This window comes from Podarcis bocagei (assembly GCF_964188305.1).
Source record: "Podarcis bocagei genome assembly, chromosome: 16".
In the NCBI taxonomy this organism is placed as follows: Eukaryota; Metazoa; Chordata; class Lepidosauria; order Squamata; family Lacertidae; genus Podarcis; species Podarcis bocagei.
In genome coordinates, this window is record NC_138142.1 from 33,655,727 (window position 1) to 33,678,884 (window position 23,158).

The window sequence follows — 23,158 nt, forward strand, 5'->3', positions numbered from 1 at the left end:
TCCAGAGCCAAGGAAATAAGTAGCTCTACAACTTTTAGAAGGCAGCCCCGTGTAGGGAAGTTTTTAAAATGTTTAACGTTTTTATATAGTGGTACCTTGGTTTAAGAACTTAATTCGTTCCGGAGGACTGTTCTTAACCTGAAACTGTTATTAACCTGAAGCACCACTTTAGCTAATGGGGCCTCCCACTGCCGTGCGATTTCTGTTCTCATCCTGCAATTTCTGTTCTCATCCTGAAGCAAAGTTCTTAACCCGAGGTACTATTTCTGGGTTAGCGGAGTCTGTAACCTGAAGCGTCTGTAACCCGAGGTACCACTGTATGTCGGAAGCTGCCCAGACTGGCTGGGGCAACCCATAATGTATGGTGCAGAGGGGGCCCTGTCAGGCAAAGGCATGAAAGGAGATTTAAAAAGGTGGGGTTCATTTCATCTTGAATTTTTCAGACATAAAAGTTCTGCACAATCTGTGGCTTATACACACCCTCCCTGGCCTGCTCACAATAAAGAACATGGACAGGAAGAGCAGAAGCGAGGGGTTTGTGTGTCTGTGTGAGGAGATGTGACTGAATGTGAGTCATTTCCTTGGCTTCATGTAGCTCAAGTTTATTTTAGTGTTGCTTCCTAACCGACAACGAAACAAGCGACAACCTCCAGTCTGGTCCTATGACTTCAGGATTGCAGGCAGCAGCTACAGACAGGCGAGCATTTTAAAAGAGATTTGGAAATGAATACAGAAGCATCCCTTCCCACGATGGACACATTTATTTATTTTTATATTTTTTTGCCCAATCTTCTTTCGACATTGATCAAACAACTTTTGTGGGCCCTCATGCAGTGGTAAATATTATTATATCTCAGATATCTTCACAGGAGGTGGCACACATAGTTCTGCCTCTCCATTTTTATCCATATGACAACCCTGTGAGCAGTGTTAGAAACGGAGATATGAAAGCTAGGAGCTAAATGGCACCTTAAATCTAGGTTATGGGCACAGCAACAGTGTGCTTTTTTGATAACAAGAATACAAAGCTGAAAATGAGTGAACTGCAGCTAAAATATTATGTTCGTTTTTCACATGGTCTAGTCCTTTCCCTGCCCACCCCAGTAATATTCTTAAGAGGGTCTCTTCTCCAGTCTTCAGAGAGTGGCTGGAAGTGGGGAGGCAGAAAAAGGTCCTCCTTTCCTTCCACTCTGCAGTTTTAATCTGAAATCTTAGGCGCAGTACTGCACCCAGTGCTCAGAAACTGCTTGCCCTAATGAAATTCCCCCATTGCAAAATGCGCCTAGAACAATGGGAGTTTTGAATGCTGGCAGCGATGTACGTTTAGGCTGAAAGAAGATGACTGGGTCAAGATCAAACAGTGAGCTTCATGAGGGTAAATGGAGATGGTTGTTTCAAGGGGGGGAAATGGGCATGTATAAGGAGAATTCCCCAGATGCCAAGCAGTTGGAAACTGTTCACGGGATCTGGTGGGACGGCTTCTGCTAGGTGACTGTGAAGGAAGATCAGCTGGAATCGCCCTGCTTTGTTTCAGCCTGCAATATTGCCCACTGTATACTGTTACCGGAAGTGGTTTATGACAGCCCGGCAAAGTAGGCCAGTGCCAATATTATAGGTTAAATCAGGCCTCCTCTCCCTCAATTGTCACCTAGGGGCGGGCAGACTGCCTCCGTGCAGATGGGAAGCAGGGCTCACCCCATCAGCTCTACTGAAATATCATCTCCATCAGGCACTTACTATCCTGCAAATGTGACAGCTGATCATTATAAAAACAGCTGTTTAAGAATTGGTGCCTATCTTTTAATCTTTTTAATATTTTAATGTTTCAATATTTTAATGTTGTATTTTTTAATGTTGTTTTTAAGTTGTAAGCATTTAACTTGTTTTTATTATTGCTTGTAAGCCGCTCTGAGCCCGGCCTTGGCTGGGGAGGGCGGAGTATAAATAAAAATTATTATTATTATTCTTTTATTTTTCCCTCTTCCCTCCCTGTCCCTTTCTGCTTGTGTGTCTTCTTCTTCTTCTTCTTCGCCTGTAGGCAGGGATTGTCTTGTTTTAATTGATTGTACGTATGGCACTTTCTCATCCTTTTCGACTGAAGTAAAAGACACTGATGTCTTTGTGGTCCCAATCCAGCGCTCAGTTACATGCGGAAGCCTTATGCTCCATTGGCTGGCATGCAGACACTTACGTTGAATGTTTGCTAACACCCACCCACTCACCCCAAATCATAGTGAGCAATAAAACACTCTGATTAGAAACAGCAGAAACCCTGAATAATGACTGGCAATAATTAGCTGCCTCATATCTCTTGGAGCTCACGGTAGGAAAGGTCAAAAGGAGACATTTCCATCGGAATTCCCTTCTTACAAATTAACTTCTATAGACAATTCCCACTTCCATAATTTATTAACTGCGTTTTCGTTTCAATGGATTTTGGGTTTATGTATCTATTGTTTAAGAGTTTTCGTTTCTTTTAAATATATATTATCGTTTAGAAATGTCTGCAAATAAATAAAACGATAAATACAAAAACTACATCATAAAACAGTAAGCAAATAAATGAAACACTAAATATTAAATAAGCAAAAAAAACCACAGTAAACAAATACTGTAAATGAAATAATAAAATAGCAAGAATATAATCAAAATATTAAATCAATAAGCTCTACATGTATACGGCCGGAACCTGAGAACACGTGCGCCCCTCTACATTTTTTACTATCGCTATGGTGCCAGGCATTCTCTCTCCCGAGCAACCTTTCACCGTCGCTACGACAACAAGCGGAAGTGACGTTTTCGGCGGCGGCGGCGGAGCGGAAGTGACGCGAGGGAGGGGAAGTTTCTCAGCAGAGCGGAGAAGGCGGCGGCGGCCTGGAGAGGGTCGTCTGAGCCATGTCAACGGGGAGCTCGGGGCAGCGAGAGCATGGGGCCTCTGGAGGGTGAGGAGGCCGCGGCTGCGAGGCCGGGCGAGAGGGGAGGCCGGGAAGGGAAAGTTGAGGGAGAGGGGGAGGGAGAGGCCTGGCGGCGGAGGAGGAGGAGCCCGTTTATGGGTTTCGCCCGTGCCGGGGTCCCCTTGAGGCCCTCCAGACGTCGCTGGACTACCTACCCCCGCCAGCCCCCAGCCAGCATGGTCGCGGGGATGGGAGTTGTGGTCCAGCAACACCTCGTGGGCCGCAGGTCCCCCACCCCAGGCTTATGAGATCAGAGAGGCTGTAAATCTACTTTAAACAAATACAGTGGTACCTCGGGTTACATACGCTTCAGCTTACAGACTCGGCCAACCCAGAAATAGTACCTCGGGTTAAGAACTTTACCTCAGGATGAGAACAAAAATCGTGTGGTGGCAGCACAGCAGCAGTGGGAGGCCCCATTAGCTAAAGTGGTGCTTCAGTTTAAGAACAGTTTCAGGTTAAGAACGGACCTCTGGAACGAATTAAGTACTTAATCCAAGGTACCACTGTATTGTCTTATCTTCTAAGGCTGCTGCTGCTGGGATTATTGAGAGGGCACTCGCGGCTGTGTTTGAGCCATCGAGATGTGTTACAAGTGCTAAGCCTTATGGAGTGAGGAGATCAAGGAACAGGCACCAGCCCCAGAGGGAATCTGAATGTTTAATTTGATTTTTTTCCCCAGGCGACGCAGCAAATGGGACCAGCCTGGCCCATCTCCGGCTCTCTTCCTCCTTCCTGCAACCACTCCTGTGGCTGGCCGGCCTGTCCAGGGCAGCGGAGATAGTGTATCTGGGATGTCAGGGTCTGAGGGCTCAGCGGCCCCGCTGGGAGCTCTGGATGCAGCCGCTGCAGTGGCAGCCAAAATCAATGCCATGTTAATGGCCAAAGGGAAGCTGAAACCAACGGCGAATTCAACGGACAAGGTCAGTGGCTGGCAGGGTGAAGGCATCAGATTTCGAAAGTAAGAAGCCATTTAACTTTCATGACGGTTGAGAAAAGAAAGCTGTATACACACCATATATTTAAAGCACACCTCCATAATCCTGGGAATTGTAGGTTGTTATGGGTGCTGCGCTTTGTAGCTATGTGAAGGTTAAATTTAAGTTCCCAGGATTCTTTGCAGGGAGCCATGTGCTCTGATGTGTACACAGCTGAAGTCTCAAATTTAGGATTTGGACTTGTTCACTCATGCTATTAACTATTTGCCCATTGTTTCCTGACTTCTGGCCAAATGTGTATTGGGGCATATCAAACCCATTGAAATTAATTGCAGTGGGTCAACATGGTTGGCTATAACCCCTTGTGTTAGCTATCAGTGAGCTGTAATGAAGGTTTGTTCTGCAATCACCATGCCCTTTTTTCATTTGTCTGCTTACCCTTTAATATGTATTGTGGTCAAAGTGGTTTGCCTTAAGAACAAAACAAAATAGCAATTGTGAGATAGGCAGATCTGTAGCAACATATCACAAGCCACAAACAATGATATGAATGCAGTTCAAAATGAGCACATAACAAAATGAGCAGTACTGAAAGTAGACAGTGTTGACATGAAACTGATCAAAAATTAATTCACCAAGCCCAGCATTGCCATCAGATTTGTCCAGGCACCTACCAGGGTCCACATTCCCTAAGAAGTCCCCAACACCTCCCTTAGGCCCTATTAAGATAAGTATTTCTAAAAACTTTGTTTTACTGGTGCTGCAGCTGTGGTCTTGAATTTGCCCTACCAAAACTCCAGAATTTCAGTCATTCTGGACTCTGTATATATTGCAGTGGGAGGTGGCTGCTGCCACAGACATATACCAGGGGCTATATTCTACCACCCCCCCCACACCCCCATGAGACAACACCTGAGGCTATGGGCGGTCAGCCCAAGATAGCTAAGCTCTGGTGAAAGTTATATGGATTAAATTTAAAGGGGGTGTCTGGGACAAGATGGCACTTTGCTGTGAGTCTCCTTGAGCCTAGATTTAGCCCTGCAAAGGGACAATGAATATACAGTCATACCTCGGGTTACAAATGCTGTGAGTTGCGCATTTTTGGGTTGCGGACCGCGCCGAACCAGGAAGTACTGGAACGGGTTACTTCCGGGTTTTGGCGCTTGCACATGTGCAGAATCACACAATGACGTCATGCACAAAAGTGCTGAATTGCGTCACGCCCGTGCACAGACGCGGTGCTGCGGGTTGCGAACATGCCTCCCGCACGGATCACGTTTGCAACCCGAGGTATGCCTGTACACAATGTATGAACTGCACTGCAAAATTAAGACTACTAGGGGGTTGGACTCGATGGCCCTTGTGGTCTCTTCCAACTCTATGATTCTATGATTCTACAAAGGTTGAATGAGCCAGCCAGGTTTGTTTTAACTCTGTCATCCTTCCAAAGAAAATAATTTGGTTTCCCCTTCTTGTCGGTAGTGAACATTTTGGAGCAATCTGGACTGGTTGCATGAAATCTATCCCTTGGTTCAATTGCATTTGCTTTCAAAACAAGTTGGCGAGGGTGGGGTAGGGATTTTAACGTACCAGTGACTTCCGCTTTTCTCTTTGGATGCCGGAAAGTCTGGCTTAATAAGCGAGACTCTACTTGCTTAGCTTGTGACAGGGTTGGGGAACCTCAGGCCCAGGGGTCAAATGCAACCCTTCAGTTACAGCCATGAAACATCGCTAGTTATTTCTTATCATAAGAAGACTTTCCACCCTATCTGGGAATAGGTGATTATCATTGTATAAGATGTTGTATTAGTGAAAGAAATGAATGTCTGTAACTGAAAATGCAAAAATAAAAGAAAAAACAAACCAAACAAATGCAACCCTTCAGGCTTCTCTGTAGGCCCTTGGGACTCTCCCCAGGCCACACCTCTTGCCAGCCCTGCTTCACACCCTCATGGAGTGTTTCTGTCTGGCTTGAATGTACCCTTGAACTCTCATCATGCCGCCTCCTTGCCCGGATGGAGAGGGGCAGGTGAGTGTGCAATGGGTGGGGCTTATGTGTCTTGATGCCCATTGTCTGATCTGTTAACAGCTTCAGGCTCCTGGAAAAGGACCGGCTGCGAGCAAAAGCAAAGATGATCTTGTCGTCGCAGAAGTGGAGATAAACGACGTGCCTCTCACGTGCCGAAACCTCCTGACGAGAGGGCAGACGCAGGATGAGGTCTGTGCTGCTTGTGGCTAATTGGTCCTATGGGTTTCCAGGTGGCTCTGGGGTACTTTCCAGCTGATATGCCTGGTGCTCCTGTTGAAACCCTGTCCGACCTCTGGAACAACTGGGTGTCGATAGCTGTTAAGCGAGTCTTGGGGGAGGGAGCATTAGTCCAGCTATTGGTCCATCTAGCTCAGCATTGTCAAGGCTGACTTGCAGCAGCTTTTCAGGGTTTCAGATGGGAGTTCTCTTCCAGCCTTATTTGATGCCAGGGGCTGAACTTGGGACCTTCTGCATGCAAGCAGACGCCTTGCCACTTTGCTTTGGTTCATTAAATATTGGCAATCCTAGTTAAATGGAAGCTCCAGAATCAGTGTACGTCTTAGGTCCTCGTTGCACCATACATTTAAAGCAGCATTATACCAGTTTGAACAATCATGATTCTTCCTAATAATAATAATAATAATAATAATAGAACTGTAGTTTGTTAAAGATGGTGAGATCTATTGGGAGATAACTATTCAGCTCACAAAACTACCGTTCCCAAAGTAGTTTAGCATTTGCTCCCTCTTTCCAGGGAACTCTAGAATTTGCTTCTCCGTACTGGAAATAGGAGGTCTTCTAACAGCTCTCCGTATCCTTATGTCATGACACATAACACAGTATCTTTATGTTGTGCAGATGGGGTCTGCTTAACAGTAGCTGAGGACAAATAGGTGGTGTATGAGTGGGTAAAGGAAGGCTATTGCCTACAGGCCTGACTTGTGACCTTCCCCTTGAGGCTTTCCAAGGGCTGCTGTAGGAAATTGGGGCTGCTGGACTACATGAGCCTTTTTCCTGATTCAGCAGGGATTTTACTGCATTTCCCAATCTGAGCAATGCTTTGTCCCTTTGTATCTGCAGATAAGTAGGCTGAGTGGAGCCGCAGTCTCAACTCGGGGGAGGTACATGACTGCAGAAGAGAAAGCAAAAGTTGGACCTGGGTTTGTATCTTCTTCAATTTCCTCCTCTGGTTCTCTCCAGGATTAAAAAATCTGTAGAAGAATGAGTTCTTATGGATTAGATATTGGACCTGAATGAGCAGACCAGCTACGTTTGTGCATTTTTGTAATTTTGTAAGCTATGTGACTTGGCTGCTCACTTGATCGAGATGTGCAAAGTTAAAACTGCACAAGTCAAATGTTACTGGATGGAGGAAGCAACAAGCAATCCTCTGCTCTTCCACCAATACCATTCTTCAGTTTGCAAAACCAGGAGGACTCCCCCCCCCCCAAACAGCTACCTTCCTGCAAATCCTTTTTAATGGGAGCAAACACACACAGTGCCCCATGTCAAGGACAGAGAGCCCTCACCATAAGAGTGCCCCCAAGCGCAGCATTTTATCCCCTATGGGGCTGACTACAGTTTATTTCCAGAGTCCCAGAGACATTGACTGCCTCCAGTGGAGACCTTTGTTTCAGTTTAAAATATATAAAAAAAATATTAAAACTTGTGTTTTGCAGAGATCGTCCATTGTACTTGCACGTCCAGGGGCAAACGCGAGAACTGGTGGATAGTAAGTAAGCTCTGATTCAACACCCTGGGTAGAGAATGGCTGTGTCAGTGCTGTATCTATAAAGCACATTATTTCCGTCAAAAGAATTCTGGGCACTGTAGCTTGTTAAGGGTTGCTGTGAATTGCAACTGAGGGATAAACCACAGTGCAACTCTTTTAAGGGGAAGAATGCATTTAAAATGCGCTTTTAAGGTATAGTGTGTACACAGCTGAGGTTAGTTAGTTCACTTGACTAAGGCACCGTTAGTCTAACAGGCACAGAGTTGTTATTAAATATGAAGTTGTGTCGTTGCTTAATTTTTTCGCTGGGCAGCCATCTGTTAAGGGTTGCTGTGGTTGCTTCCAACATTATACACCTTGCATTAAGGAAGGGGTTGGGACTATATGACCATCAAGGCCTTTCCCAGCTCTATAACTGCATGATTGGAGTATAGGCAGCTGCCGTATGCTTGGGTCAGACCACTAGCCCATGCAGCTCAATATTGTCTACCCTGACTGGCAGCAGCTCTCCAAGCTTTCAGACAGGGAGTCTCTCCCAGCCATGTATGGAGATGCTGGTGGATTGAACCTTGGTGCTTCTGCTTGCAAAATAGATGCTCTGCCACCAGGCTGCAGACCTTCCCCTCAAAGAGCATGTCCTTGGGAACATAAGGAGTTGTCTTATGCTGGGTCAGGCCCACTGGTCCAGGTAGCTCAGTACCATCTACACTGTCTGGCAGAAGCTCTCCAGGGCTTCATGCAGAGTGTCCTAATCTTCTAATGCAGCAACAGCACCTACATGAAAACAATTCAAATTCAACACAGATAACTCTTCTATATCCTTAATGAATAATGATTGTGAAATTACCCTAAATGTTTTCTTCTTCTTCAGTAGTAACCACAATGTCCCTTCTTTTCATAGGGCTAAAGTCGTTTATTTCTTTTTGCCTTACAGGAGCAGTAAACCGAATCAAGGAAATCATTACAAACGGCGTCGTGAAAGCTGCCACTGGATCCAGCCCAACTTTCAACGGAGCTACAGTTACCGTCTACCACCAACCTGCCCCCATCACTCAGCTGCCTCCGGCTGTTGGCCAGAAGCCCTCCTTCCAGTCTGGAGGAGTACGTATTGGCCAAGTCCTTGTGTCTTGACCCTTGCATCAGTGTTAGAAACTGAGATATGAAAGCTAGGAGCTAAATGGCACCTTAAACCTAGGCTATGGGTGCAACAGCGGAATGTCTAGGCATGCTTTTTTAGTAACAGGAATACAAAGCTGAAAATGCATGAACTGCAGCTAAAATCTTATGTTCGTTTTTCACACTGTCTATTCCTCATACAAAGACTGCAAAAAACAAACACATGCTTCCCCTGCCCGCCCCCCTAAGAGGGCCTCTTCTCCAGTCTTCAGAGAGTGGCCGGAAGTGGGAAGGCAGAAAAGGGTCTTCCTTTCCTTCCACTGTGCAGTTTTAATCTGAAATCTTAGGCTCAGTACTGCACCCAGAGCTCAGAAACTGTTCACGCTAATTAAATTCTCTGTCACAAAACACACCTAGAACAATGAGAGTTTTGAACACTGCCTTGCATTTTGCTTTACACTTGTTTGCCTGTTGAACTGTCCATGTCTGCTTATTCCCTTACCTAGAGGATTAAGAAGGCAGAGCCTGTACAGCTGGGCTCTGTCGATACCATCCTCTTAGAGAAACACGATGGAGAGAGGGGTTCAGCTTGCAGAAAGAGTGGAGACCTCACTGTGCCATCGGACAAACATGTAGGCAGTGTGGTGCCTGCCAAGTGATGTTGGACTACAGTTCCCATCGGCCTCAGGGTGGTCAAGGATGATGGGAGTTGTAGTCCAGCAACATTTTGACAGCACCACACTGGCTACCCCTGTCTATACACACCTTATACCGAATCAGATCACTGGTCCATCTAGCTCTGTGTTGCTTACCCTGATTGGGAATGGCTCTCTAGGGTGTCAGACAAGGTTGTCTCCCAGCCCTATGCTGAGATGCCAAGGACTGAACCCGGGACCTTCTGCATGCAAAGCAAACGCTCTGCTACTGAGCTATGACCCTAGCAGGGGATCTCTAATCCATTCCCACCCCTTCCTGATTCTGTTGTCAAATGCAACACCTAAGGGTGTCTCTCTGTGTGTGTACAGATGCACTATGTCCAGGACAAATTGTTTGTTGGCTTGGAACACGCTGTACCTACCTTCAACGTAAAGGAGAAAGTCGAAGGCCCAGGCTGCTCCTACTTGCAACATATCCAGATTGAGACCGGCGCCAAGGTGTTCCTCCGGGGGAAGGGCTCTGGGTGCATCGAACCTGCCTCTGGCCGAGAAGCCTTTGAGCCGATGTACATTTACATCAGGTAGGGAGCTGGGAGCCCGTTGGGCTTTGTCACCGGGAAGGAATCGGCTTTTTGTGTGCCATCCCAAGTGTAAAGTTGCAGTGTCAAGCTTGCTGAGCTGGCTTAGTTTAATTACGAAGCCTTTCTGATCAGCTGAATGTGGGATGGGCAGCAAGCAGGTTGGGATTTACTAGTGGCTCCCTGGGTGATTTGAAGCAGGTGAGCAAGGACACCTGACTCCTAACATTGGAATAGCAGGGTCGGAAGTGAGCCCCGGGGGACATCTAGTCCAGTGTTTCCCAATTCCCATCATCCCTGACCACTGATCCGGGTAGCTAGGGATGATGGGAGATATAGTCCAAAAACAGCTGGAGACCCACGTTTGGGAAACACTGATCTAGTCCCACCCCCTGCTATGTAGGAACCTTTTGACCATCTTTGTGGATGTCTGGAGTCTGACAGGAACGTGTGTGTCAGTGTGTTGTATTTCCTCTCCTCCAGCCATCCAAAACCAGAAGGCCTTGCAGCTGCCAAAAAGCTTTGTGAGAACCTGTTACAAACAGTAAGTAAGCCCTACTTTCTTTATTGTTGCACTCTCTCACCAAAGTCACGTGAAGTGCCCATCTCTTTCTGCACTTTATATACAGCTTTCCTGGCAGTGGTGGCTGGGGCCTGTTGGGAATCTGAGTCCAGCATCCTTTGGTTGTGGCAGCCCCTGATGTCCCAGCTGCGTGTTGACCCTCCTAGTGAGAAGGATTATTGTTGGGAACAAAGCAGCATGTCTTCCATTTTTTGCTAATTTGAAACCCTCCCAAACTGGCCAGCTGTCATAGAATCATAGAATTTAGAGTTGGAAGGGACCACGAAAGCCAACCTGGTCCAGCTCTCTGCAACTTGGGGCTCGAACCCACAACCCTGAGATTAAGTGTCTCATGATCTACCAACTGAGCCGTCCCAGCTGTCGTTACGGTGCAGTTGCTTAGCTTAGTAAAACATCTCATACTTGGGAATCAGAGCTGATGGTTGAAAATGACTATTTGTGATTGTGCTGTTGTTTTAATGCAGTCTCCCCCAACCTGGTGCCCTCCAAGCATTTTGGACTGCTGCTCCCATCATCCCCTGCCCATTGGCCATGCTTGCTAGGGGTTGGTGGGAGTTGTAGTACTACAGCAGCATCTGGAGAACCACAGGTTCCCCATGCCTGATACTGAAGAAGCCTCTTCCCTGCCCCCAGACTGACTCCCACTTGTAGCATTGGGCAGTAGAACAAGTCCAGACAGGAGGAGCTTAACAGTTTGCATACAACTAGGCTCACCTAACCAGGGCTATACGGTCTCCCACTAGAGCAGTCGGTTTGCACAAGTGTCCTTTATTGAAACCGAAGCAATCTGAGCCCGCTTTATCTCTTCCAAGGTTCATGCTGAATACTCGCGATTTGTGAACCAGATAACCACGGCAGTCCCCATAACAGGTGTGTATTGACAGCGTGCAACACTCAGTTCGGTGGTGGAGTGAGGATGAAAGATGGAAACCAGAGACTTTGGGGTTAAATTTGCCATTATGAAAGCCCACAGGTGGAGAAACGGCTCTCAGCCTTTCCATTCCCTGCGGGGGGGGGGGGCTGCATCACAATGGTGGGTGACGCAGTTCTCTGTTGCCACCTGGTTGCTCCCTGTTGTGCTTGCAAGGACAGGGTGGGGAACCTCCGTCTGGGGCAGGGGATTATAGCCCTGGAGATAGCTAGGCCTGGAGGGCCACATCTGTTTTTCTTGTGTTACCCAAGCCACACACCCTCTGCCCAGACCACACCTCTGCACGGGCCTTGCTTCATATACCCCTTGAGTGCTTTTGCCTGGCTGGAATGTGTCCTTGAAGTCTGGTAATGCCTCTTGTTTGCCCGAATGGAGGAGCGAGAGGGCTCTGTGTGTCTGCGTGTAGAAACTAGCCTGTTGTTGTTTAACAACCCTCCCTTCACTCTTAAGGTCTCGGAGCAGGTTACAACAATTAAAATACAATATTAAAGACAGTTTGAACAGTTTACTGTGTAAAATTTGGATTCATTGCTCCACCTGCTTTTCTTTCTGTCCCACATGCCCACCAGCATGTTAATTTTAAATTAAATTTAATTTATTATTTATACCCCACCCATCTGGCTGGGTTTCCCCAGACACTCTGGGTGGCTTCTAACAGAACACTAAAATACAATAACCTATTAAACATTAAAAGCTTCCCTAAATAGGGCTGCCTTCAGATGTCTTCTAAAAGTTTGGTAGTTGTTTTTCTCTTTGACATTTGGTGAGAGGACATTCCACAGGGCGGGTGTCACTACCGAGAAGGCCCTCTGTCTGGTTCCCTGTAACTTGGCTTCTCGCAGCGAGGGAACCGCCAGAAGGACCTCGGTGCAGGACCTCAGTGTCCAGGCAGATGTTAATTTGGAACATCTTCCTATTTTGTATCAGACAGTCACCATCACTTTTCAGCATCCATTGAAGGCTTTCCTTTTTCAGCAGGCCTTCTAAGAGATATTTTTATTTGTGCCCCAGGTCACACTCTGTATTGGTTTTGAAACTTTTTATGTGTGTGTGTTTATGTAAGAATTTCAACTCTTTTTATATATGCAGTGGTTTTCTATATTTTTACTGTTTTGTGAAATTGCCTTGACATGCTTCAATAGGAAGTAATTCATGTATAAAAGAAATAATAATAATAATTACTTTCTTCCTCTCCCCACCCCCATAGGGTTTGCGCAGCCCGCAGCTTTAACGACTGTCCCTCCTCAGCCACCGTATTACCCTCCCAGCGGCTTTCAGGCAGGCTACCCTGTGGTTCCGCCCCCTCAGCAGCCGGTACAGCCTCCTTATGGGGTGCCAGGCATTGTGCCTCCTGCGGTTCCGTTGGCGCCGGGAGTGTTAGCACTACCCACCGGAGTCCCACCTGTGCCCACCCAGTACCCGATTACGCAAGTGCAGTCTCCCGCTAGCACTGGCCAGGTAAGGCAGGGAACGTTGCCTGATAACTGGTGAGGGGGCACCCAGTAGTGTCTAGGGCAGTGTCCTTGAATCCACAGAGATTGTTGGACTGCTACTCCCATCATCTCTGACCGTTAGTGAAGCCGGCTGGGGATGATAGGATTTGTAGTCCAGCGACATCTGGAGACGCAAGGTTGAAGAACTCTGCTGTAGGGGTGGCTGTTGTTATTTTTTAGACTGTTTCATAGACACTTTAAATTGCTTTTCAGAAGTTTTTCAACTTTTTTTTAAAAAAAGTTTTAATTGTAGTCTGCTTTATGGGTGAGCTTGTCACCCTCTCGTCCTTTAGGAGGTGGCTTCTAAGCAGTTTACAAGCGGTAAATAAAAATGTTTTTTAACCACACGTAAATGAAACATACAAGAAAACAACTTCATCAGAATAAACATTGGCAATTAAAATGCACAATGAAACGAGCCCATTAAAGCAGCACAGTGTTAAAAATGGCAATTAGAAATGGCAGGAGATCAAAGGTATGCAGGTGTGCCTTCAGGAGCTGGCAGAATCCTAACACAGCTTGGTGGTAGTGGCGGGGCTTTTGTATTTTAGCAGGGGAGGGGAGATTTGATAACATTAACCTGTGGAGTATATCTCTTGGAGTCTGAATGAGAAGTTACCAGATTTCACATCTTTTTCTCTCTTTTTAAAAATCAAGGTCATGCTTAGACTCTTAATCTCAGGTTCATAGGTTTGAGCTCCGCATCGGGCAGAAAGTCGCTGCATTGCAGAGGGTTGGACTAGATGGCCCTTGTGGTCCCTTCCAAATCTGTGATTCTGTGATGTGTTGCAGGCGTCATGCATTACTCCATTCAGGGGTGGGGGACTCACCTGCTGTGGGTGGGGGTAGGGCAAGCTGCCCATTCATGGTAAGCCATGGTGAGCCAGTAAATCCGGGTTCTTGTTTACGTGAGAAGTGCACACAGCATCAGGGAGAGCATTCGGTTTTGCAGGGTGTGGGCCTTCCATTGCCCCAATTACAGGGGAAAGGTAGTGAGGAGGCTCGTAAGGAATCCAAACGTTCTCATTGGTCTCTAGAAACATGAGCTTGAGGCCCAGCACAAAAATCCCTGCCCTTCTAATTTGAGCACTGATTGGTGGAGAGAGAGAAGGAGGCATGTAGCTAAAAAGAGAGCCCGGCTTGGGAGCCTTAGCAAGGGCAGATCTGACCAAATAGAGCAGTGCAGAGCTGAGGCCCGACTTGCCTTTCACAGCCACAAATGTAGCCCCATGGAAGCAGATTTAGTTAGTGGTTGGTTGTGGGAAGGGGGCTCTGAATATGGGCTGAATTGTGACCCCCCTGTAAACACTAGCTAAAGGTGCCCATCACAATTGGATTAGACATTGTTTTCATATATTGTGTTGTTTTTACCTTTTTGTTGTTTGTTTTGGAGTTTAGTGGATATAGAAAGAACAAAACACAGACAATACAAGTACAATAAATACATGTTACTGTTTCAGTTGTTGGTGCTTAAGAAGTTGCTTTTCTAATGGGCGATTTTATTGTCTCAAATGGCTCCCGCGTTTCACAGGAAGCGATTTCTAAATGCAGTGAGATTGTGTGCATGTTTCTAAGACACATTTTCATTTTGTTGTTACTTGTCTTTTTTAACCGCTCTGGCGTTTGCCCACAAAGGGGAGCAAAGGTGGGCTACAAATGTGATCAGTATCGAAATAACCCCTCTCTTCTTTTGCCTGCGTGGTTTGTAGACGCCGCTGAGCGCCCCTTTCCTCCCGGCCGCCCCCGTGAAGACGACCTTGCCGGCCACCACACAGCCGCCAGGTCAGCCCCAACCCCAGCCGGGCCAGAAAAGGCGTTTCACCGAAGAGCTGCCGGATGAGCGGGAATCTGGGCTGCTGGGATACCAGGTGGAGTGACTCCCTGCCATTTTACTGCCTCCCCTGCCCCTCTCTCCTTTGGGCACAGAGCTGGTTCCACACCTGGATTTTGGGGTTTTCCCCACAAGCCTCTACGGGTCAGATACGGTAGAAGCTAGTGTTCCTCAACTGCCCTGCTGTCAGGTGGGCCCTGGAGGGTCAGGGACAACAATCTGCCAGGTGCTGGAAGCCGCAGGCTGGGAGAGATGCTCTTTTGCTCGTCTCCTGCTTCTGCATTCCCAACTGCAGCATCTGAGAACAGGGTGCTGAACTACATGGGCCACTGACCTGATTCATCTGGCTCGTCTCAAGTTCCCCATCACCTTGGCCAAAGAAGGTGTTGCGTTCTTTGGGATAGGCAGTAATGCCTAGGCAGGCTTTGCGTTCCCAAGTGAGGTGTCCAGCAGATGTTGCTGGACTACAACGCCCATCGTCACTGGCCGTGCTGGCTGAGGCAGATAGGAGCTGTAGTCCCAACATCACATGGACCCTTTTCCAGGAGTCCCAAGCAATTGCTGGGCGAGGTGGTTTGCCAGCCAAGAGGTAGGACCCTGATTTCTCATGGTTGTTACAAAAAGGAACCTTGTGACACTTTAAAGCGGTGGTGACAGAACACACGGATTCCTGATATTGTTGGACTCTTAACTCCCAGAAGCCGCGGCTAGTAGTCGGGGCTCATGAGAGTTGAAGTCCAGCACTGTCTAGAATGCCACAGGTTCCCCACCCTGCAGTAGAAGCAGAGAAAGTATTCATCACAGCCCTTTCCTGATCTCGTACCTGTCTGAGCTCTGACCAGGAAGCTTGGAATCCATACCACATGAATTCCTTAGCAGTTTGACCCCATTGTTTACATTTTTTTTGCAACACCTGGTCCCCTATCCCAGTGACCTTCGAAATATATTTTGCCTTGCTACCTGCACCATTGAGGGACCCCACTAGCTGTCCCAGTTTGCATCTTACTCTCTGCTGGGTTTTGAGGCTTTGTGGTGGTGATCGAGGACTGAGTGTTTTTTCCTTCCAATTTCAAACTTTATAATAGTTTCCTCTTTGTTTGCGTTCCATCTCTAAACTAGGCTTGTAAGTAAGTCAACACAAGTGACTAGCCTGTCTGCCCACATGTGGCAGGGGCCATAATTGAAATAGAAAGGCGCATTCGTTTGAATTGAGAAGGTCCCAGGTTAATAATAATAAAAATATAAATTTTATTATTTATACACCACCCATCTGACTGGGTTGTGCCAGCCACTCTGTGGCATCTCCAGTTAAAAAGTCACGTTAGGAGTTGATGGGAGAAGAACTTTCTCTGTCTGAGATCATGGAGATCTGCCAGTCAGAGCGGGCTGTGCTGGCTAGATGGTTTGGCCTGGTCTAAGGAACCTTCCTTTGTTCTCATAATAAAAGGCAGTGGCTAAGATATAACGAGCCACTGAAAATTAGTGCTGAGTTTACATTGAGCAAAAATACTGAGCAAAGAAGAATGTTCATAGAAGAACTAGATTTAAACTAAAGTGAATGGTTAGTTAACAGAAACAGACACAGATGATGATGCTGTATTTCATTTCAAGAGTTGGAGCGGAAGGGCCTGTTGGTTTTAGCAGGCACCTTCCTCTGTTCTGACCTGGTGTAGGGCAACTTCCTTGTTCCATACTTAGGTGAGTCATTTGTGACATTTGGACAGCTCGAAAGGAGGAGAAGAAAAGGGAACCAGCTCTGTTTTCTTAACTTCCCTGGCAGCTGTTCTTACTTGCCACAGGTGGCACAGGCTGCTACAGTCTCAGTTATGAGGCTGGTCTGAAAAAGCTGTTGAGTCTTAACAGCCCTTTAAAACAAAAAACTGATCCCTGTTACCTTTTCCTTTGAAAGAGAAGTAAATATTCCACACACCTGAGTTCAAATCCTGGACTGGCACAGAACCTGAGCTATGTGTTGAGAAATCCCCCCGTTCAAACCTCACCTTGGCTGTGAATGACATCGGCCTCCTTAGCGATTTGCTCAGCCTCAGCCTTCCCATCTGCAATATGGAAACAACAAAGCCTGGCCTACCTTTCAAGGGCTCTTGAAAGGATTGCACAGAGTATCTTAAGCCATGATACGCTATGCTCATGCTCCCAGGTGGTTTGGGCATTGTTGTGCAGCAAGCTTTCCAGTTTACCATGTGCAAAATGCACAGCGTTTTAAGAGGCCTAGAAAAAAACGGAAGCATGGCCTGTAATGGTGTGTAGAGAGCAAAGAGACTGGGCCTGCTGCAAGTTTTCATTAAGGAGCTGATAGCTTGTGTCATAGTTTTAGATTTGCTAATGCCGCTGTGTTTTTCTGCTCATAGCATGGACCCATTCATATGACTAATTTAGGTACAGGCTTCTCCAGTCAGACCGAGATGGATGGAACGGGTTCGAAGCCAGCAAGTTCCTCAGGAAAGGAGAGAGAGAGGGACAGGTAGGTTGTGGCCGTGGCGCCCAGCTTTGCTCTGGTGCAGTTCTGAGTGGGAACTGCAATGAAATGTGTTTAAGTGTGGAAGTGCTCCTCAGGCCCTATCATTAGGGGAAGTGAGGTTGCTGAGTTTTGGGGTATTGTGAAAAGACTATATATATATATATATATATATATATATATATATATATATATATATAATTCAACTAGAGCCAGGGCTTTTTTGGCTGTGGCTCCGATCTGGTGGAACACTCTGTCACAAGAGACCAGGGCCCTGCGGGACTTGACATCTTTCCGCAGGGCCTGCAAGACAGAGCTGTTCCACCAGGCCTTTGGCCAGGGCACAGCCTGACTCCCTCCCTCGGCAATCTTCGCGGAGCTCCGGCCCAATGGTTGCCAGTGGCTTGAATTAATTAATTTTATAATGAATGATTTTAGAGTGTTGTTTATGCTGTACCTTTGTACTGTTTTATTGTTGTTAGCCGCCCTGAGCCCGGCTTCGGCTGGGGAGGGCAGGATATAAATAAAATAATAATAATAATTATTATTATTATTATTATTATTATTATTATTATTATTATTATTATTATTATAGACCATGTTGTTAAATTTATTACCCACCCTTCAACAGCAGCTTACTACAAAATTTAAAAACGGGACATATTGCACATGACAGTACTAAGCTAGATGGGATCAATGGGCCAACTTGTTATAAGGCAGGTACCTACAGGTTTTATCCAGCTAAGAGTAGACCCATTGAAATGAATGGACCCGGGTTAGTCACGGTCCTTCATTTCAGTAGGCTCCTCTGAGCCTAACTATGGGAGAAGATGGTCTTTTAAGCAACCTGGTCCCAAGCCAGTGAGTCCCAATTGGGAAGAGTTCTTCTTTCGCTCAGGACCTGCATACAGGCTTCCCAGAGCCTTCAGGTTGGCTGCTGTGAGAACAGGATGCTGGACTCGATGGGCCTTTGGCCTGATCCAGCACCCAGGCTCTTCTTATGTTCTTAAACCGTTTATTTATTCCACAGGATTTATATATTGCTTAATCCTCAAAACCTCTTAGCGGTTTGCAAACCAATACACATTAAGAATACAGTGGTACCTTGGTAGTTGAATGCCTTAGTTGTCGAACAAATTGGCTCCTGAATGTCACAAACCCAGGAAGTGAGTGTTCTGGTTTGCGAACATTTTTTGGAAGCCAAATGTCCAACACAGCTTACACGGCTTCTGACTGTGTGCAGGAAGCTCCTGCAGCCAATCGGAAGCTGCGCCTTGGTTTTTGAACTGTTTTGGGACTCCCAGATTAAATTCGAGAACCAAGGTACGACTGTACTGATAAAATAGTATGAAAACAAATTGAGCCACAGAATTTCAAAATAAAAATTTAATCTGCAGTCTTAATACACTTTAGTTTTGGAAATATGCATTTGGACACCTCTTGAGATACCGTGGACAAATTTTCATGATGATGGAGGAGCAGGTTTCTGTCAACGTTTGTATACAGCTGGACACCATTTGGAAGGAAGATGGCGGGCTGAACCTTTCAAAACTACATTGATACTAACCACTGATTTAAGAACTGCCCTGAGAATCTGCACTTAGAATCCCCTTGCAGGGCCAGGTGTGATACTGCTGGGTATAAAATAGAAATTCCATATTAAAATGTGGCTAAGTTTGCCCATGCAAAACAGTTTTCAGCAGGGGCCAAAATTAATATAAGGAAGGCACCTGCCTAATATAAATATTTAGGGCTTTAAAACCAGGATTTTTAATGGGTTGAATAAGCTTGAAATGCTCTTTGTTTCCGAACAGGCAGCTGATGCCTCCACCGGCTTTACCAGTGACCGGGATGAAGGTGGAGCCTGACGACCGGAACGGGTCCTTAGTGGGCGGCAATGGTGAGCGTGGGCGGCCGGGAGCCGTGACTTGTACTTGCATTCCATCAGCCGGCCTAGCTAACTTTAGGCTGTTCTTCCCAGTGTCACCTCCAGGTGCTAAACTCTTATGTGCACAACTTACTTTCAGTTCCCTGTCTTCTGAGTTCTGTTAGTAGCTAGGAAAACTAAAACTAAGAGTAAATCAAACCTTTATTCTTACACGAACTCCAAAGAGTAAAATTACAGAGTGGTAAAGCTAAGGGTACAATTTGTCTCTGGAAATGCACACACCCTTAAAGACCTGGAGTTCCCAGGCGCTCCGAGTGTGAATGTCCTTCCTGTTCCCACAATGCACAGCTCTGCAGGGAGAAGCTTCCGAATACCACCCGTCTCTCTCCCATGGATGCCATGTGGAGGCCCTTGGTATGAACACCGCCACATACGAAAGAGCAAGCATTTAAAACATGGCACCCGGGCTTGTGCAATCCGCAAAGGTGCCTGGGCAGGAGGGCAGAAAAGGGGTGAGAGCGGGCAGAAGAGGAGACCCCTGCTTTGCACACACAAAGGCCTCTAATTCAATCTCCAGGTTAGACTAGGAAAAAGACTCCCTGTCTGAAATCCTGGGAGAGGCTCTGCCTAGGTTGATGATACTGAGCCAAATGGACCATTGTTCTGACTCAAGGGAGCTTCCTCTGTTCTTCTTTAAATCAGCCCTTTGTTTTGAACCAGGAAGACTGGAACCTTACTTTATTTTTAGGGGAGGGGCTGCGGTTCAGTGGTAGAGCTTTGCATGCAGAAGGTCCCAGGTTCAGTCCAAAAAGGCATCTCCAGGTGATGTCCCTTGCCTAGTTTCTATGTTCCTAAGAAGGATGAGGAAGCTGTAAGTCATCCCTCACCAACCTAGTTCCCTCCAAATATTTTGGATGAAAGCTCCCATCAGCCCCAGCCAGCCAGATGTGAGTTTTACATCTGGAGGCACCAGACTGGTGACAGATGATGCAAGCCATCCATTTCCAGTTCTGATCAGGAGTGTGGGCAGAACAATAGAACTTTTCCCCTTCTGCACTTGGATCTGCTGTTCTTGGAGCTAATGTTTTTCTTTGCTCAGACACCGCAGGGAAAAGAACAGTGTCTCCTTCTCAGGGCTCAGGGCTGTTGCTTTGGTCTGATTTGTGTACCCAGCATCCTAGCCCTCCTTCCCAGTTACTGCTGCTTTCCCTCTTTTTCTCTCTCTTCCTTACATCCTCCTCCACCAAGCGATACATCATACTCCTTCCTCCTCAATACCCAGAAAAGCAAAATTCTGCATTTCAAGCAGGGAACCTTAGCTTTTCCTGTGATGCCAAGTGAAATTGACATATAGTCAGTTGATTTCCGCTCCTGTGCTTAGGTGCTCAGCGTGGCTTTTCTGCTGGTAGGACATCCAGCTTGAATTGGACACTTCTAACCGGGAGACATAACATAACACTTCTCTCCCCCCCCCCTTTTCTTAAAAGTTTCCCTTTTTTAAAAAGATAGTTGGACACTTTCAACCAGCTCCTGTTTTTTTTTAAACATGTTGTTCTTTAACGGTGAACTTGCAAACCCTGTTGCCTCATTTTTGCTAACTTGACTTTTCTTTGTCTTTTTGTGTTTTTCTTTTTTCTCTCTCTCTCTTCTGTGTTCTCTTACATGGCTCTGACGGATCACACTTGTGCTGTTTGCCGGTCCCGTATCGCCTGACCTCCCACCCGGGGTGACCGTTGTTGGCTCTGTGACCTCAAAATGGTGTCCGACTAACTTTTTTTTTGGAAAAAAAATACATTAATGCCTCTCATTTGAATTAACATGTTTTTGGGGGATATTTTTTACCTTTCTCTTTTATTTTTTCCTGGGGCGGGATGTCTCTCTCTCTTTTTTCTCTCTCTCTCTCTGTTCATCATCATTAGATCACCCAGCTAAGAAGATGAAAACCGGAGAAAAGGGATTCGGCCTGGTGGCTTATGCTGGCGACTCCTCGGATGAAGAAGAAGACCACGGGGTTCACAAAACCGCAAGTAGCTACTCGCAGACATGGAGCTTAGGATACCAGTACCCCTCGTCGCAGCAACGGGCAAAGCAACAGATGCCATTCTGGATGGCACCTTAGCAGCTGCAGCTGCAGTTGCCTCCGCCACCTTCCACCTGTTGTCTCTCTCAAGCAATAACACGTGTATATTATCAAAGAATCTCTGCAAAATGTACATCGGCCCTGACCTCTTTGCACAAGCTTCTGAGATGCAGTATGGCCCTTTCTGTGCCAGGGGCTCTGTTTTTGTGTTTTCGTTTTATTTCTTTAAAAAACAAACAGACAAAAAGAACTTGCTATTATATCTGCAGCGGACTCCTCCATCAAAGGCAATTTGAAAGCTGCAGGCTTAACGGAATACAACTGCAGATAAACAGTGTCAGCATTACACTCGCAGGGAATGTCTCCATTATCTCTCCCTTTCTCTCTTTTAATGCCCCCCCCCCAGCTTATCATGCACCTGTTCTTGGCTTTGGAAAAGAAGCCAGCCAACCAGCGAAGTTCAATAACTTAAGCCTGCTGCTGTTCTGCTTGTATTTCTGTTTTATAACTGGATTTTACTTTTGTGTGTGTGTGTGTGTGTGTGTAATGCTTGGTCTTCTAAATAGGATTGGGGTGGGTGGGGGAAACCTTTGCCTGAAAAACCTGTTTCCTGAAAATCACCTTCTTTAAAACCTCTTTCTGTTGGTCTCTTTTTAAAAATAATAATCCGTAATGCAGTTTTCCAAAACAACTTCAGAATTATTTTGGCAAGCGGGTGGTTTGTTTTCTTCTTTGTCTCTCTAATTTCATTTGGCCAAGTCACATTTGTCAGGGAAGACAATGTATTACTTTTTCTCCCCTTGCTGTGGGGTGGGGGTGGTTTTAGTAGTAGGTGTTAAAATCTCGAACCGGTCCTCCTGAGGTAATTTTTCTTCACCCCGTTGTGCTTGGATCTTCGACCGGCCGGCGTGTCGTTACTTCTGCAGCAATGGCATCGTTGCAATCTCGTTCCGTTCCGAAAAACCACCTCCAACCAGACTTCTTTGCTTTGTGGCTGTCTTGCTGATAAGAGATGCATTGAGCTTGGGACATCTTTGGGGGCTGGTGACATGCAGCCACGGCCGAAGAGGAAAACACAAAACTTGTGGGATTGTTTTATAGCGACTCAAAACTGTAGCGGGCTCTTTCCTGGGCCTGTTAGGCTGCTATCAACCAAAACACTTGCAGTCAAGGGCAGAGACGGAGGGGGCACCACTGGACCTGAAATTTTGCTGTCTTGTGTTCACAGGGCAAGTAAAAGTTTGAAGTATTGGAATAAGTGTTGGAGGTGTTTCCCCGCCCCACAGAAAATGATCTGGTGGAGCTTGCTTTCACTTTAAAAAAACAAACCAACAACCACACTATTCTCTGATTTTGTTTTTCTATATGTTGTAAATAAATTCAAACCATAATTTCATTATAAATGTACAAATAATTCTACTTGCTTCTCCAGATTCTTGTTTTTGTTTGGAAAGTCAGCCTTGGGTGTATGTGAGCAAAAAGCCAGCCCACACTATCAGCCCTGAAAAGTTACTTGTGGCTTAAGAAAGGACCATTTCTTTTTCATGGAGCATAAAGCCTTCAGTGGCTACTGACCAGGCTTCTCCGCTGTTGGAGGCAGTATGTCTCTTAATACCAGGTGATGGGAATCGCAGGTAGGGATAGCCCTGCTTGGGGGCTTCACATTTAGGCATCTTATTGGCCACTTGAGAGCACAGGATGTTGGTCTAGATCAGGGGTCAGCAACCTTGTTTCAGCCGTGGGCCAACCTACCATCCATCAGACCATGCAGTGGGCCGGACTATATTTTGAAAAAAATAATGAACGAATTCCTATGCCCCACAAATAACCCAGAGATGCATTTTAAATAAAAGCACACATTCTACTCATGTAA

At 46.3% G+C, this 23,158-nt stretch overlaps 1 protein-coding gene across 4 annotated transcripts; it reads left to right on the forward strand.

The window, feature by feature from the left end:
- Nucleotides 1–2,808: 2,808 nt before the first annotated feature.
- On the forward strand, nucleotides 2,809–22,704 carry KHDC4 (KH domain containing 4, pre-mRNA splicing factor). 4 transcript variants are annotated; one of them, XR_014002699.1, is made up of 14 exons: nucleotides 2,809–2,942; nucleotides 3,637–3,877; nucleotides 5,982–6,110; nucleotides 7,002–7,081; nucleotides 7,601–7,653; nucleotides 8,588–8,754; nucleotides 9,795–10,006; nucleotides 10,487–10,547; nucleotides 11,399–11,456; nucleotides 12,725–12,975; nucleotides 14,720–14,878; nucleotides 17,239–17,323; nucleotides 19,132–19,217; nucleotides 21,125–21,188. XR_014002699.1 is itself a non-coding variant. In XM_081173589.1 (14 exons), the coding sequence occupies exons 1-14, from the start codon at nucleotides 2,896–2,898 to the stop codon at nucleotides 21,322–21,324; spliced, it is 1,857 nt and encodes a 618-aa protein (XP_081029715.1). In that variant the 5' UTR covers nucleotides 2,809–2,895; the 3' UTR covers nucleotides 21,325–22,704. The 4 variants fall into 4 exon arrangements, 2 of the variants coding, with proteins under 2 accessions (XP_081029715.1, XP_081029716.1); XR_014002700.1 differs by having other exon boundaries at nucleotides 21,134–21,178; XM_081173589.1 differs by having other exon boundaries at nucleotides 17,211–17,323; nucleotides 21,125–22,704.
- Nucleotides 22,705–23,158: the final 454 nt, after the last annotated feature.